This window comes from Chlorocebus sabaeus, chromosome 16 (assembly GCF_047675955.1).
Source record: "Chlorocebus sabaeus isolate Y175 chromosome 16, mChlSab1.0.hap1, whole genome shotgun sequence".
Classification (NCBI taxonomy): domain Eukaryota; kingdom Metazoa; phylum Chordata; class Mammalia; order Primates; family Cercopithecidae; genus Chlorocebus; species Chlorocebus sabaeus.
This window is the reverse complement of record NC_132919.1, coordinates 2,589,954-2,607,804: the sequence shown is the minus strand read 5'-3', so window position 1 is coordinate 2,607,804 and position 17,851 is coordinate 2,589,954. Positions and strand designations below refer to the sequence as shown.

General features: G+C 42.2%; 1 protein-coding gene and 1 non-coding gene across 3 annotated transcripts in view; both read right to left on the bottom strand.

Annotated features, from left to right (window-relative positions):
• Positions 1–17,851, bottom strand: part of PAFAH1B1 (platelet activating factor acetylhydrolase 1b regulatory subunit 1) — a 107,235-nt gene that overhangs the window by 22,336 nt on the left and 67,048 nt on the right. For both annotated transcript variants that reach the window (XM_037987485.2, XM_073004582.1), the window contains exons 3-5: positions 3,303–3,387; positions 2,667–2,741; positions 1,565–1,771 (exon numbers count right to left, since the gene is read on the bottom strand). In XM_037987485.2, coding sequence (XP_037843413.1) covers positions 1,565–1,771; positions 2,667–2,741; positions 3,303–3,387 — 367 coding nt within the window. The remainder of the gene's footprint in view (positions 1–1,564; positions 1,772–2,666; positions 2,742–3,302; positions 3,388–17,851) is intronic.
• Positions 16,062–16,165, bottom strand: LOC119620387 (small nucleolar RNA U13). The gene has a single exon (XR_005236919.2). It is a non-coding gene; the product is annotated as a small nucleolar RNA U13 (small nucleolar RNA).

The window sequence follows — 17,851 nt, the reverse complement described above, 5'->3', positions numbered from 1 at the left end:
GTAAGACTCCCTTACAATAGCTCTACAGCCACCCTCCTAAATCACAAGCCCACAGGGTGCAAGTCACTGATTTAGAAACTAAAGAAATCACATAAACACACTGTAAAACAATGTTTAATTTGAAGAACTAGTTAAGTACAGTCGCATTTAAATTATGCCTGTATTTTTTTTTTTTTTTCTTTTTTGAGATGGAGTCTTACTCTGCCCCCCAGGCTGGAGTGCAGTGGCGCGATCTCGGCTCACTGCAAGCTCCGCCTCCTGGGTTCACGCCATTCTCCTGCCTCAGCCTCCTGAGTAGCTGGGACTACAGGAGCCTGCCACCACACCCAGCTAATTTTTTTGTATTTTTAGTAGAGACAGGGTTTCACTGTGTTTGCCAGGATGGTCTTGATCTCCTGACCTCGTGATCCACCTGCCTTGGCCTCCCAAAGTGCTGGGATTACAGGCTTGAGCCACCACGCCCAGCCTATGCCTGCATTTTATGCTGAACTGCTATATGACATATACAATCTACTCACATTTTCTTAGTTATACTTTTTTTTTTTTTTTTTTTTTTTGAGACAGAGTCTTGCTCTGTCACCCAGACTGGAGTGCAGTGGTGTGATCTCGGCTCACTGCAAGCTCTGCCTCCCAGGTTCACGCCATTCTCCTGCCTCAGCCTTCCAAGTAGGTGGGACTACAGGCACCCACCACCACGCCCGGCTAATTTTGTATTGTTAGTAGAGATGGGGTTTCATCATGTTAGCCAGGATGGTCTCGATCTCCTGACCTCATGATCCACCCGCCTTGGCCTCCCAAAGTGCTGGGATTACAGGCGTGAGCCATTGTGCCCAGCCGATTGGTTACACTTTTGTAAATGAAACTTAATATCTGTAACTAACTTACTTTGAAACAACCCTTAGTATAGAGAGACCTACCTAAATCTACCTATATTGCAACTATCTTATCTTTCTGTAGGAGGTTTATACAACTGTCATTTTATTGTGTCTGGAACAAAGGCAACTTAAAAATAACTCTTTTCCTAATTAAAAAAGCACAACATTAAAAGGTAATATATGTTTACTGTGGAAAAAAAAATTTTTAGTGAAATATATAATTTATAAAATGAAAAGCTCTTATATTCCCCTACTCCTGGAAAGCCAATTTTAAATACATCAAGGAAAGTCCAATTTAAATGAATCCTCTACTGAATTCGTTTGCAGTGTAGATTCACCCTATCAATTACTAGTTTTGTCAAATAGTATTTCACACACAACCTCTGTTTAAAGGTAAGGCACACACTTTTCATCCTCTAAGAACAAAAACTGTTCAAGCACAAGGTGACCTACTGACATCAACTCAGTTAGTGACCCCCGACTTTCTCAAAGTCACCATCAAGCTTACCTGGCAGCATGCCTCTCAGGAGCCACAATGGTATTTTATTCCAACTCTGTCTTTAAGATTCAGAACCAAATCACTACATTTCAAAGAGTACCTCCTGTCCCTCTGCATAGCCCCTCATTTTCAGGATCTTTTAATTTTCTTCACCCTATTAACTTTAAGTCTGCTTTTAGCAAAAAATTACCTTAATAGTAGCATCCTCTGAAGCAGAGACCATAACACTGAACACAGGATGGAAAATGACTCGAGTGACTGGACTCCTGTGACCACTCAATGCATATTTTTCTGGCGGACGGGGAATCCATTCTTTTGGGTCTCGTTTCTGACCAAGAGGTCCACCTGACGTAAATTCTTCTTTTGCTTCATTTAGCTTTGATTCTAATTCCATAACCTTGAAAAAGAGCACGTAGTTACGTACAGATAGATTTCAATAAAAATAGCATGTGACATTTTAAAAAACTGCATTTTGCAACTATATATGCAGGATACTTGAAAAAATTTCAGTAATCTCCAAGCATTTGTCAAATTTAAATGAAAATTATTTATTTTATACAGCATCAAAATCTAAGTCATGAGGAAACTAAAAACTGAGAAAAATTCAGTACAATTGCCTTAACTCTTTAACACAAAGAAAAACTTCAATTTATATCTGGTGACAGTCTTCTAATCAAAGAAGGGCAGTGAATTTGCCTTGGTCCCTCTAAGGCTGCTACTCTTAGTAAGTTCTTTCCAAACCACATTATATATGGTAATCATATTAATAATAAAAGCTAGTATTTATTGAGCATCTACTATGTGCTAAGCACTTTTCTAAGAGCTTCGTAATAAATGATCAACTCATAACAATGTTATTTACTTATTCTAACTTTGCCTATGAAGTATACATTTTAGGACTGGAATATTATTTGTTGTATTTACAGATAAGAAGAAAAGCTCAGAGATAAAAATGACTTGTCTAAGAGCACACTGTAGTGCTCTTTTCCCAGCATCAATCACAATGGCTCCATGTGTTCTTTCCTTCTAAGTGCACAAATGAGTTCTTTCAGTATCAATTCCTCCAAGTCAGGACTATGCAGATTCCACCCAGTCAGCAACTCCGGATATGCGAGTTACCATGTATCTGCAATAATATGCCTAGGTCATACTTTTCATAAAGCACAGAAAATGTATTTTTATTTGCTTTTTAAAGATTAGATGCAATTATTAATTAATGCAGATGAATAGTTATTTTCAGAAAGTTTATATAACTGAATACAACTAATTTTAAAGAAACAAGACTTAGTTACCTTCTTCTGTAACCTAATAACAGATGTCCATTTTTTTTCCAAAAGACCAGCATACTTTTTATCTAATTCTTCATTCTAGAGAAAATAAAGTTAGAACCTTTTAAGAATGGCTTAACTATGATCCTCAAGCCAAAGATTACTCATCTTTAAGCCCAAACATTACTAAAAATCTGATTATAAAAAAAGGGAGTGGCTGGACACGGTGGCTCACCTGTAATCCCAGCACTTTGGGAGGCTGAGAAGGGTGGATCACCTGAGGTCAGGAGTTCAAGACCAGCCTGGCCAACATGGTGAGACCCCATCTCTACTAAAAATACAAAAATTAGATGGGTGTGGTGGTGCGCGCCTGTAATCCCAGCTACTCGGAAGGCTGAGGTAGGAGAATCGCTTGAACCCGGGAGGCAGAGGTTGCAGTGAGCCGAGATCACGCCGCTGCACGCCAGCCTGGGAGACAAAGTGAGACTCCATCTCAAAAATAAAAATAAAAAATAAAAAAAGGGAGTGAAAATCAAGTTCAGTACCAAGTAGACCACAATAACAAATGACAAAATTGTGCATAACTGTTAACTACAGATACCTGAGTAAAAATCCACTCATTAACTCTACTTTGAAGAATTGTTAAAAAGTAAAACATACCATATCTAATTCAGCTTCCTTTTTAAAAACTGAATATGCCTCTTCATAGCCATTTGAACGAAGATAATCTGCTATAGCTCGATTTCTGAAAGAAAACAAATTCAGATGACTCTTAAAAAAAGACCTCATTTCTATTTTGAAGAAATAGAATTTATTTAAAATCTCATTAAGCCAAGATACTCTTGAGAGTATTCCCTTTCAAATCATACAAGTATTTCATTAAAAAGGATACCCCCGCAAAGCCCTCAGAACTTTTAGCCCCTGTCATAGTACATCCATAATATTATATTCTTAGTTATAAGTTTTTCTTTCTTTTTTTTTTTTAACATCAGAAGAGAAATTACTTATTTATAAGTTTCAAATGTGTTGCTTACCTCACAAGCTGTAGGCACTCTATAGATCAAGCTATGGCTCTGTGACAGCAATCATCAATTTTGCTAACATTTACATTTAATCTTTCTTTACTACTTGTTATACACTCAAAGGCTGACAGCTGGAATTTAGTTTTGCAGAGAAAAGTTTTGAGAAAACTAAAGTATTTTCATATTAGAAATAACTTTGAACCATTGGAGTGGGTGAAAAAAAGAAATCATATACTATAAACTTAGTCTACTGTCGTAGAATGAGACATTCATTTAGAATTAGAACTTGAAGGTTAGAGAAGCTGAATTAGCCTTTTCATGTTTGTCTTATACAGTCTGAGTACCCTTTATACAAAATGCTTGGGACCAAAAATGTTTTGGGCCAGATAGATAGATAGATAGATAGACAGTCAGACAGATAGAAAGATAGATAGAGATATATTGATAGATATATAGATATAGATCACGAGGTCATGAGTTGGAGACCAGCCTGGCCAATATGGTGAAAAGCCCGTCTCTGCTAAAAATATAAAAATTAGCTGGTATGGTGGCACATGCCTGTAATCCCAGCTACTTGGGAGGCCAAGGCAGAAGAATTGCTTGAACCTGGGAGGTGGAGATTGCAGTGAGCCAAGATCCTGTCACTGCACTCTAGCCTGGGCAACAGAGCAAGATTCCTTCTCAAAAAAAAAAAAAGGCCAGGCGTGGTGGCACATGCCTATAATCCCACCTACTTGGGAGACTGAGACAGGAAAATCACTTGAACCTGGGAGGCAGAGATTGTGGTGAGCCCAGTTCATTCCACTGCACTCTAGCCTGGGCAACAACAGCAAAAACTCCATCTCAAAAAACAATACAAAACACGCTCCAGTAGTATTGCAGAACTGGTGGGATTACTGACTTTAACTCAATGGTATGTTTAAAACAAATCAGCAAAGATAACAGGGAATTACCAGCAAACACTTTGTGCTCCAGGTAATTATCAGCATGCCAAAAATCAACATACAATAATTACAGGGTTAGGCCGGGCGCAGTGGCTCACGCCTGTAATCTCAGCACTTTGGGAGGCCGAGGTGGGCAGATCACAAGGTCAGAAGTTCAAGACCAGAGGCTGGGAGCGGTGGCTCACGTGAGCCTATAATCCCAGCACTTTGGGAGGCCAAGGCAGGCAGATCACAAGGTCAGGAGATCCAGACCATCCTGGCTAACACAGTGAAACCGCATCTCTACTAAAAATAAAAAAAAATTAGCTGCGCATGGTGGTGGGCGCCTGTAGTCCCAGCTACTCAGGAGGCTGAGGCAGGAGAATGGTGTGAACCTGTGAGGCGGAGCTTGCAGTAAGCCAAGATTGTGCAACTGCACTCCAGCCTGGGTGACAGAGCAAGACTGTCTCAAAAAAAAAAAAAAAAAAAAAAAAAAAAAGTAGTAGTTGTTCAAGACCAGCCTGGTCAACATGGTGAAAACCCATCCCTACTACAAATACAAAAATTAGCCGAGCATGGTGGCAGGCGCCGGTAATTCCAGCTACTTGGGAGGCTGAGGCAGGAGAATTGCTTGAACCTGGGAGGCAGAGGTTGCAGTGAGCTGAGATTGCACCACTGCACTCCAGTCTCGGCAACACAGAAAGACTCTGTCTCAAAAAATAACAACAGTAATTAAAAATAATTACAGCGTTAGATAATCACATTCAAAGACATGGAGATTGAGGAGAGGTAAATCTTAATGTTATTACAAGTCTGTGTCTGTGTCTGTGTGTTACTCATACTACAGCTTGTACCTTCCTTCTGGCCTGTTTCTACTAATGGCTAACTCCATTCATGCTGAAGTATCTTCTTTACACAAAGCTGACTCTACTTTTTGATTTCCACCAAGTAATTATACTTGGGCCTTCCAAATCAATATACATATATATTTTTTGGAGACAGGGGTTGCGCTCTGTCACCCAGGCTGGAGTACAGTGGGTCGATCTCGACTCACTGCAACCTCCGCCTCCCGGGCTCAAACAATTCTCCCGCCTTAGCCTCCTGAGTAGCTGGGATTACAGGCACATACCACCATACCCAGCTAATTTCTGTATTTTTAGTAGAGACGGGGTTTCGCCACTTTGGTCAAGCTGGTCTCGAACTCTTGACCTCAAGTGATCTGCCCGCCTTGGCCTCCCAAAGTGCTAGGATTACAGATGTGAGCTACCACGCCTGACCCCAAGTCAATGTTAAGAAGGCAATGGCTCTCTCACGAGGTGCAATCAAATATCTTCTTTTGTCAAAGCCTGTACTACAAACCTTCAACAAAAATAAATTTTTCTTTAGTTAGAGTGTTGCATCCTGGCTGGACATGGTGGTTCACACCTGTAATCCCAGCACTTTGGGAGGCCAAGTTGGGCGGATCGCTCAAGGCCAGGAGTTTGAGACTTGCCTGGGCAACATGGCCAAAACCCCTTTGCAAAAAGTACAAAAAGTTAGCTGGGTGTGGTGGCATGCACCTGTAGTTCCAGCCACCTGGGAGGCTGAGGTGGGAGGATCACCTGAGCCTGGGAGGTCAAGTCTGCAGTGAACTGTCATTGTACCATCTGCACTCCAGCCTGGGTGACAAAGTGAGTCCCTGTCCCAAAAAAAAAAAAAACCTGCATTCCAAAGTAGTAAGAGGAAAAAAAGGCTGCAACACATTTATTTCTTAGCTTCATTTTCTTTTAATCTAAAAAACAAACTTCAAGCAAACAAAGAAGAATATGTCAAGAAATCATATATATTATTCTTAAATACTTAAGGTTCCTACCAAACTCTATTAGCTCAATTGCTATTTTGGGGTCAAGTCCTAATGCCTGAAACTCTGCCTGAAAACACACTACACAGCTTCCAACAATAAAGCTCACATAACACATAATATATATGTGTAACATATATACAAATTACAACAACTGTAATCTTTTTTTTTTCTGAGAAACGGTCTCAAGCTCTGTCTCCCAGGCTGGAGTGCAATGGCACAATCATGGCTCACTGCAGCCTCAACCCCCCCGGTCTCAAGTGATCCTCCCACCTCAGCCTCCTGAGTAGCTGGGACCACAGGTGCATGCCACCATGTAGGGCATTTTTGTTGTTGTTGTTCTGTAGAGACAGGGTTTTGCCATGCTGCCCAGGCTTGTCTCAAACTCCTGGGCTCAAGAGATCCTCCCACCTTGGCCTCCCAGAGTGCTAGGATTATGGGCATGAGCTACCATGCCAGGCCAACAATTACAGTCTTAAGGAACATTTTTTTGTAAAGGAAAAGTTAAATGGTGACACTTTTCCAGGTAAAGGAAAGATAATATTAAAGGAAAAATAAGAAAAATGATTACTCCCTTTTCCTTCTTTTTTTTTTTTTTTTTTTGAGACGGAGTCTTGCTCTGTAGCCCGGGCTGCAGTGGCCGGATCTCAGCTCACTGCAAGCTCCGCCTCCCGGGTTTACGCCATTCTCCTGCCTCAGCCTCCGGAGTAGCTGGGACTACAGGCGCCCGCCACCTCGCCCGGCTAGTTTTTTGTATTTTTAGTAGAGACGGGGTTTCACCGTGTTAGCCAGGATGGTCTCGATCTCCTGACCTCGTGATCCGCCCGTCTCGGCCTCCCAAAGTGCTGGGATTACAGGCTTGAGCCACCGCGCCCGGCCCCTTTTCCTTCTTAAAATAAAATCAGTAGGACAGAATCTTCAGTACCACTTCTTCCACCTCCACATCAGGCCCTACTGAAAGGTCTTCAAGTGCAATAACATGCATGGAACTACCATTCTTAGGATAACAATGCCACCTTCTGGAATACCTCCTGAAGACCTGAGGCTGTTTCACAGTTAATCTTTTTTTTTTTTTTTTTAAAGAAGAAGGAGCACATTCTAAAACAAACATAAAAGTACCAGCAGTACAGGTTGTTTTTGTTTTTTCATAGAAATAATAACACTGTTTTAGCTCTATTAAATTCTATTCTCGGCCGGGCGCAGTGGCTCACGCCTGCAATACCAGCACTTTGGGAGGCCAAGGTGGGTGGATCACGAGGTCAGGAGATCAGGACCATCCTGGCTAACAAGGTGAAACCCTGTCTCTACTAAAAATACAAAAAATTAGACAGGTGTAGTGGCAGGTGCCTGTAGTCCCAGCTACTCAGGAGTCTGAGGCATCCGAAGAATGGCATGAACCCGGGAGGTGGAGCTTGCAGTGAGTCAAGATTGCACCACTGCACTCCAGCCTGGGTGACAGAGTGAGACTCCATCTCAAAAAAAAAAAAAAAAATTTATATATATATATATATATTCTCCTACCAGCAATGTAGCCACAGCCACACTTCTAGCCACGTATCAGGTAAGTAATATTGTCAGGGTTAGGGAAAGAACTCCAACTGGGCGTGGTGGTTCACACCTGTAATTCCAGCAATTTGGGAGGCTGAGGTGGGCAAATCACCTGAGGTCAGGAGTTCGAGACCAGCCTGGCCAACATGGTGAAACTCTGTCTCTACTAAAAATACAAAAATTAGCCAGGTGTGGTGGCAGGCGCCTATGGTCCCAGCTACTTGGAAGACTGAGGCAGAATTGCTTGAACCTGGGAGGTGGAGGCTGCAGTGAGCTAAGACTGCGCCACTGCACTGCAGCCTAGGTAACAGAGCGAGACTCTCCAAAAAAAAACAAAAAACCAACAACATAAAAAAACATCCAGAGAATTTTAGCACTACCACCTTTGATGCCCTGCCTCTCAATATTTAAGCTAACAACCTGATCCAGTTAATGCAGAACCTTTAACTTCAGCAAGGTTTACCAGTATTACTAAAAGTAAGAAGTAAGTAAAGACTAAAGAACCTCAACAGGTGGCAGTGGCTCACGCCTGTAATCCTGGCACTTTGGGAGGCTGAGGCAGGAGAATGGCTTGAGCCTGGCAGGTTGAGGTTGCCGCAAGCTACGAGTGAGCCACTGCATTCTAGACTGTCTATCAGAGCAAGACCCTCTCTCAAAAAAACAACAAACAAAACAAAACAAAAACCCACAAAATTCTTGGTTCTAACAGCCTAAAGAGTGCTTCTAGGGCTTGCTAGTAATTTCAGTTGACCTAGAGTAGATTTTCAACAGCTTGCTTTCTCTCTTTCTCTCTGTCTCTCTCTCTTTCTTTCTTTTTGAGACAGAGTCTCGCTCTGTTGCCCAGTCTGGAGTGCAGTGGCTCGATCTCGGCTCACTGCAAGCTCCGCCTCCCAGGTTCACGCCATTCTCCTGCCTCAGCCTCCCCAGTAGCTGGGATTACAGGCATGCGCCACCACACCCAGCTAATTTTCTATTTGTAGTAGAGATGGGGTTTCTCCATGTTGGTCAGGCTGGTCTTCTCAAACTCCTGACCTCAAGTGATCCGCCCACCTTGGCCTCCCAAAGTGTTGGGATTATAGGCGTGAGTCACTGTACCTGGCCTCATCAGCTTTATTAAGGATGGAATCTTTGCCTCTTTGAAACCAGTCACTAGAATTAAATAGAAATTCACACAGAAGTAAAACAGAGTAGACCAAAACCAGAAATACTGTAAAGAATCAGAGAAGGCTGGGTGCGGTGGCCCATGCATAGAATCCCAGCACTTTGGGAGGCCCAGGAGGGCGGATCACTTGAGGCCAGGAGTTCGAGACCAACCTGGCCAACGTGGTGAAACCCCGTCTCTACTAAAAATACAAAAAATTAGCCAGGCATGGTGGTGGCCACCTGTAATCCCATCTACTTGGGAGGCTGAGGCAGGAGAAGTGCTTGAATCTGGGAGGCAAAGGTTTCGGTGAGCTGAGATTGCGCCACTGCACTCCAGCCTGGGCGACAGAGCAAAAGTCTGTCACACAGACACACACACACACACACACACACACACACACACAGAGAGGTTAAAAAAAGAAAAATGGTTAAGCAAAATAAAAAAGAAAATGGTTAAAATCAAAACTGAGATGAAGGACTTTTATCCATGAGCAAACAGTTCCTAGCTAGACATAGCCTAGGCTTAAATATCAAACTATTACAAACATAATGAATGAAATTATTTTCTAAACTATTAGAAGTTTATGAAAATGCCAGGATTTGATTTTATCTGACTTCCTACACTCTTTTCATTGTTGTTTTTATCCCCTAGGGTAATTTCTGCAGCTGTAATACTAGTCTTAACACCTCATCTATACCACCCATAAGATTTTTTTTTTTTTTGAGATGGAGTCTTGCTCTGTCGCCCAGGTTGGAGTGCCGTGGCGCGACCTTGGCTCACCACAACCTCCACCTCCTGGGTTCAAGCAATTCTCCTGCCTCAGCCTCCTGAGTAGCTGGGATTATAGGCACCCACCACCACGTCCTGATGATTTTGTGTATTTTTTGCAGAGATCGGGTTTCATCACGTCAGACTCCCAGAGTGCTGGGATTACAGACATGAGCCACCATGCCTTGCCAATAATAGTGTTTGTATTACAAACTGTATACTCTAGCATTCTAAGAATGAAAAAGTTCTAAGAGTTCTGTAACCATTTTACTTTCACTGCTCATATGAAGAAAAAACAAGGTTAAGTCAAAGGCTGATGAACTGAGATGTTTTCTTACTAGACCCATTTAAACAGATACACTAATAGCCAGGACAATCCTAGCAAAAAGAACGAAGCTGGAGGCATCACATTACCTGACTTCAAACTATACTACAAGGCTACAGTAACCAAAACAGCATGCTACTGGTACCAAAACCGACATACAGACCAAGGGAACAGAACACAGACCTCAGAAATAACACCAAATATCTACAACCATCTGATCTTCAACAAACCTGACAAAAACAAGCAACGGAGAAAGGATTCCTTATTTAATACATGGTGCTCAAAAAACTGGTTAGCCATAAGCAGAAAACTGAAACTGGACCCCTTCCTTACTTACACCTTATACAGAAATTAACTGAAGATAGATTAAAGACTTACATGCAAAACCCAAAACCATAAAAATCCTAAAAGAAAACTTAGGCAATACCATTCAGGACATAGGCATGGACAAAGATTTCTTGATGAAAATGCCAAAAGCAACTGCAACAAAAGCTAAAATTGACAAATGGAATCTAATTAAACTCAAGAGTTTCTGCACAGCAAAATAAACTATCATCAGAGTGAATGTGCAACCTACAGAAAGGGGGAAAAAAAGCCCATCAAAAAGTGGGCAAAGGATATGGACAGACAATTCTCAAAAGAAGACATTTATGTGGTCAACAAACATATGGAAAAAAGCTCAACATCACTGATCATTAGAGAAATGCAAACCAAAACCACAATGAGATACCATCTCATACCAGTCAGAATGGTGACTATTAAAAAGTCAAGAAACAACAGATGCTGGCAAGGCTGTGGAGAAATAGGAATGCTTTTACACTGTTGGTGAGAATATAAATTAATTCAACCATCATAGAAGACAGGGTGGTGATTCCTCAAGGATCTAGAAGCAGAAATACCATTTGACTCAGCAATCCCATTACTGGGTATATACCCAAAGGAATATAAATCATTCTGCTATAAAGACACATGCACACTTAAGTTTACTGCAGCACTATTTACAATAGCGAAGACATGGAACGAACCCAAATGCCCATCAATGACAGACTGGATAAAGAAAATGTGGTACATGTACACCATGGAATACTATGCAGCCATAAAAAGGAATGAGATCATGTCCTTTGCGGCAACATGGATGAAGCTAGAAGCCATCATCCTCAGCAAACTAACGCAGGAACAGAAAACCAAGCAGCGCATGCTCTCACGCCTAACTGGGAGTTGAACAATGAGAACACATGGACCGTAGGGAGAGGAACAACACATACCCGGGTCTGTTGGTGGGGACGGGGGCCAAGGCGAGGGAGAGCATCAGGACAAACAGCTAATGCATGTGGGGCTTAACACCTAGGTGATGGCTAGATAGGTGCAGCAAACCACCATGGCACACATTTACCTGTGTAACAAACCTGCACATTCTGCACATGTATCCCGGAACTTAAAGTAAAATAAAAAAATAAAAATAAAGAAAAAAAAAGAGGGCCGGGCACGGTGGCTCAAGCCTGTAATCCCAGCACTTTGGGAGGCCGAGACAGGTGGATCACGAGGTCAGGAGATCGAGACCATCCTGGCTAACACGATGAAACCCCATCTCTACTAAAAATACAAAAAAAAAAAAACTAGCCGGGCGAGGTGGCGGGTGACTGTAGTCCCAGTTACTCGGGAGGCTGAGGCAGGAGAATGGCATGAACCCGGGAGGCGGAGCTTGCAGTGAGCTGAGATCCGGCCACTACACTCCAGCCTGGGCGACAGAGCAAGACTCCATCTCAAAAAAAAAAAAAAAAAGATACACTGAAAAGGCTAAGCTTGCATATTCACGGCAACAATGGAGACAACATGCATTACTCTAAAAGGTCCAGGGGCCCAACAAATCTGAGATGTCTGCAGGGCTATTGAAGGCTCTGTGAAGGTAACACAGAAGACCAGGCAGTATCAAGCATGACACCACCAGGAGCACACCTGGAGTCATCTTTAGTACTCTCCTCCAAAAGCCATCTCTCACACCACCCCAGGCTATACCATTTTAGATAACAAGATGAAACTTGTTATAGTCTTGGGAGAGTATGTGAATAAAATTTATTTCCAGGGCAGAAATACACAGGGGATCATTCCCTAAGCTGAGGCCATAGGATATCAACCAAGTCTCAAACAGGTATCAAGCCTTCCTAATTTTTTTTTTTTTAATGGAGTCTCACTCTGTCACCCAGCCTGGAGTACAGGAGCATGATCTCAGCTTGCTGTAACCTCTATCTCCCGAGTTCAAGTGATTCTCATGCCTCAGCCTCCTGAGAGTTGGGATTACAGGCGAGCACCACCATGCCCAGCTACTTTTTTTTGTATTTTTAGTGGAGACAGGGTTTCACCATGTTGGCTGGGCTGGTCTCGAACTCCTGGCCTCAAGTGATTTGACTGCCTTGGCCTCCCAAAGTGCTGGAATTACAGTCATGAGCCCCCACGCCTGGCCAAGGCTTGCCAATATTTTCTTTTTTTTTTGTCTGCGACGGGGTCTCACTCTGTCGCCAGGCTGGAATGCAGTGGTGCAATCTCAGCTCACCACCACCTCACAATTCTCCTGGCTCAGCCTCCCAAGTAGGTGGAACTACAGGTATGTGCCACCACATCCTGCTAATTTTTGTATTTTTAGTAGAGATGGGGTTTTGCCATGTTGGCCAGGCTGGTCTCGAATTCATCATCTCAGGTGATTCGCCCACCTTGGCCCAAAGTGCTGGGATTACAGGTATGAGCCACTGTGCCCAGCCAAGACTTCTAAATTCTTATGCTGCAATACCCTACCGCGTCTTCAGGGAAAGGGCAGCACAGATGTCATGAGTTCCTGGCCATAGGTCTTACACCTCTCCAACCTCATGTACTCTAAGAAATCTGTCTGACAAACTGATTGCCATTACCATCCTTCACCATCACATTTTAAGATAACTACTTCCAAAAGGCAGTTCAGGATTCAACTACTACCAATCTTGGGACAAGTACAAGTTCAGCAAGAGGCTATAAGAAGACCTTATCCATGGTAGAGACAAAATGAAGAACAACGAAATTCAGACAACTCCAGGTGAGTGGAACTTTATCTTCCCCATCAAGCAAAAAGAACCCTGTACCTGGTATACCAGCCTGCTGGCTCCCATTTCTTTTCATCAGACGGCTGGGTCTGAGGTAACATCCTGATATACCCTCCAGACCACAGCAGCAACAAAAGCCAAAAATGACCTACCAAATAAGTGTATCACATTGCATTTTCAAAAAAGCAAAACCAAATAAATAAACAAAAAATATGCATTACTGTTCATTCTTGTATTTGGATTAAATTTCTTGAGTAACAGAAACACAAAACAGAGGGCAGTCACTGAACAGTTGTTTTCAGCCTCCACCCTTTTTTATTGTGTTTCCCTCTTACCCTTTAACCTGTTAAGAAAAATAAATTTACTGAAAACTAAAATACTTAAAGGTATGAGAGAGAGAAAGGGGGTTGGGGGAGTGGGAGATAGAATGTCACACTAACCAGGCTGAACTCCTAATTATGTTGTTTTAAAGTTACTATATTATTGACTGACACTTAGAAAAAAACTGCATGGCCTGCTACAGGCCAGAAGTCAGCTACGTTTCCAGAGACAGGGAGATTTTGCCTTAGTTGTTCAGCATAATTTACAACTGTGAGATCCTCTCAGGATATATCCCTGTAAAAATATTTTGCATTATTTCAAAAGCTCGTAAGGAAAAGTGAGGTTGTACAATAAGATAGCCAGTACAACTGTTATGTATTGAATAGGTTGAAACATTTGTATTTTTAAAATGTAAACCAAAATTTCACTATAAAACATGTAAAGAAAAAAGGAGAGAGGAAGAAGGGATGAGTGTCTGTTATTCCCAGTTTTATACAAGGGAATATAAAAGAAGGTTAAGTTATATATAGTCCCTTGCCTCCTAGGGATCTTGTAAACCTATCGGAGGAGCAAAATAAAAGTTACTGAAGTCTACGAAATTTAATTCAAAACCAAGAGAAGAGAGACTGAATGGAAGAATCTTTTTATAAAGGCAAGATGCGAGGCCTTAAAGGAAGTAGTAGGTATTACCTAGGCAGGGAGCTGATGCGGACCAAGTGAATCAGAATGGTACATTATGGAGCTCTCAATGTTTATCTAAAAACATCTGATCAAATTCAACATTCTTGGCCAGGTGCAGTAGCTTACGTCTGTAATCCCACCACTTTGGGAGACTGAGGTGGGTGGATAACTTGAGGTTAGGAGTTTGAGACCAGCCTGGTCAACACGGAGAAACCTCAGCTCTACTAAAAATATAAAAATAGCCTGACGCGGCAGCGCACGGCTGTAATCCCAGCTACTTGGGAGGCTGAGGCAGGAGACTCACTTGAACCTGGGAGGTGGGGTATTGCAGTTAGCCAAGATGGCGCCACTGCATTATAGGCTGGGTGACACAGTGAGACTCTGTCTCAAAAAACAGAAACAAATTCAACATTCTTGATTTTAAAACATTCCTTATTAACGGAAAGGTCTTCATTAAGAATGTTCATTAACATCAGGAAAAAGAAATCTCTCAAACCTTCAACCAATAAATCTAATAGTTAATGGCAGAACACTAGAAACACTTGTGTTAAAGAACAAGGCAAAGATGCTATAATCATTACCATGACTTAAAACTGCTCTAAAAGCAATTTATCTAAAAAATAGATAAAAACATTAGAAAGGTGGCATTAAAATAATGAGAGAAATGGCTAGAAAGAGAAACAGACTATGTAGGACATTCAAGGCAAGAAAAAGCAATTTAATGAAAGCAGTAATTTTAAAAGACCTATTTATCAGAAATATCAGAAGTATACAGGCAGATTACATGAAATAGCAAACTAAACAAAGGAAGACCACTGTGTAGTAAGTCAAACCCTAAAAAACAATGAAGATCCCTTAAAATCAGGTCATATTCATAATAGGCATCCCCAGAATTATCTGATTAAATGTAGCTTCCAATTGTTGATGGAGCAGTTTTTACTCTGCACTGAGCAGCAGGATATTCAATTATCTACAATACTGCTAATAACCGATTTATATTTTTAGAATTAGGATAGGTCAAGTCATAGTATATGGTTGTCATTCCATTGCCACCTGATGAATCATTTACTTGTCCCAGGCCCCTTTCCTCACTCTTTGAAAAAAAAAGAGATGAGGTCTTGTTCTGTTGCCTAAGCTGGAGTGCTGTGGCACAATCATGGCTCACCGCATCCTCAAGCTCCTGGGCTCAATGGATCCTCCTGCTCCAGCCTCCTGAGTAGCTGCAACTACAGGCATATGCCACCATGATCAGTCATTCTTTTTTCTTCTTTAAGTAGAGATACGGTCTCAATATGTTGCTTAGACTGGTCCTTTTTTCCCTTTTAAATACCTAATTTCGGCCGGGCGCAGCGGCTCACCTGTAATCCCAGCACTTTGGGAGGCTGAGGTGGGCGGATCACAAGGTTAGGAGTTCAAGACCAGCCTGGCCAACATAGTGAAACCCCGTCTCTACTAAAAATACAAAAAAATTAGCCAGGCATGGTGGCAGACGCCTGTAGTCCCAGCTACTTGCGAGGCTGAAGCAGAATGGCTTGATCCCAGGGTCGGAGGTTGCAGTGAGCCGAGATCATGCCACTGCACTCCAGCCTGGGTGACAGAGAGAGATTCAATCTCAAAACAAACAAAAACCAAACGAAAAAACCCACGTAACTGCATCCCATCCTTCAGCTGACCTCCAACTCCACACAGAAAATAGAAGCTACTCAGCATATAACTTTCTCAATGTAGTTACTTGTGTTTGTGGCACTGCTTTCCTCTTGTATTTTTTTTTCCCCACATCAGTCGGGTACTGTGACGACACTGTAACAAGGTTGGAGGATGGCACATCATATACATGTGTGTGAACACATAATCATCACACTTAGCAACTACAAAAGAATCTGCCTTCCTCTTCTATGATGTGTTTTATTTTTTATTGAGACACGGTCTCGCTGTCACCCAGGCTGAAGGGCTGTGGTGCAATCTCAGCTTACTGTAACCTCTGCCTCCAGAGTAGCTGGGATTACCAGGCATGTGCCACCACACCCAGCTAATTTTTATATTTTTAGTGGAGAAGGGTTTTCGTCATGTTGGTCAGGCTGATCTTGAACTCCTGATTTCAGGTGATCCACCTGCTTCGGCCTCCCAAGGTGCTGGGATTACAGAAGTGAGCCACTGTGCCTGGCCTACCATGTATCTTCTCTTTCTAATACAATTCTCTAGAATACCCTCCATCTTTCAATGAAATGCAATGTGATGTGGTATGTAAAAGGACTTTGTATGAATTTTCCAGAAAGTCAACAATGTTGACCTTGATCATAACTTGATCATCTTTATAGATGCCTGCATTTCACTCTTATAAAAAAGTTAACATATATACATTTTAAATGATAAGCAATTTCATTCTGGAAATCAAAAATTTCCAAAGAATAGAAAGATCTAACACAGGCCATGCATGGTGGCTCACACTTGTCATCCCAGCACTTTGAAAGGCTAAGGTGGGAGGATTGTTTGAACCCCAGAGTTATGAGCTATGATCATGCCACTGCACCACTCCAGCCTGAACCCTGTCTCTTAAAAAAAAAAAAAAAAAAAGAAAAAGAAGAAAAAAAAAAGCCGGGCAGGGTAGCTCACACCTGTAATTCCAGCACTGCGAGACACTGAGGCAGGCATATTGCTTGAGCCCAGGAGTTCAAGACCAGCCTGGGCAACATGGCAAAACTCTGTCTCTACAAAAAACAGAAAAATTAGCAAGGCATGGTGCACACACCTGTAGTCCCAACAACTTGGGAGGCTGAGGTGGGAGGATGGTTTGAGCTCGGGAGGCGGAGGCTGCAGTGAACTAAGATCGAGCCACTGCACTCCAGCCCGGTAACAGAGCCAGACACTATCTCAAAAAACAAACAAAAACACACACTGAGAATATTTTAATCCTCCTCTGAAGACCGAAAGGGCCTTTTAAACTTTTTACCTTAACGCAATAATCAGAAACAATAGTCACTGCATAGAAAGTGAAAATATAGGCAATATGATTAAAGATTCCATCATTATCAAACTTTTAAAGTTGAAAACACAGGCCAGGTGGAGTGGCTCACACCTGTAATCCCAACATTTTGAGAGGCTGAGGCGGGTGGATCACCTGAGGTCAGGAGTTTGAGACCAGCCTAGCCAACATGGTGTAACTAAAAATATAATGAGCTGGGTGTGATGATGTGTGCCTGTAATCCCACCTATTCAGGAGGTTCAGGCAGGAGAATCGCTTGAACCTGAGAGGCAGGGGTTGCAGTGAGCCAAGATAGAGCCATTGCACTTTAGCCTAGGCGATAAGGGCAAAACTGTCTTAAAAAAAAAAAAAGTTTAAAGCCAACAGGGACCTCAACATGTAAGCTGGAGAGAAGCAGCATATTAAATAGTTTATGTTTAAATGTATAGTTACTGGCCGGGCACAGTGGCTCACGCCTGTAATCCCAGCTCTTTTGGAGGCCGAGGTGGGTGGATCACAAGGTCAGGAGATTGAGACCATCCTGGCTAACATGGTGAAACCTGTTTCTACTAAAATTATAAAAAATTAGCCAGGCATGGTGGCA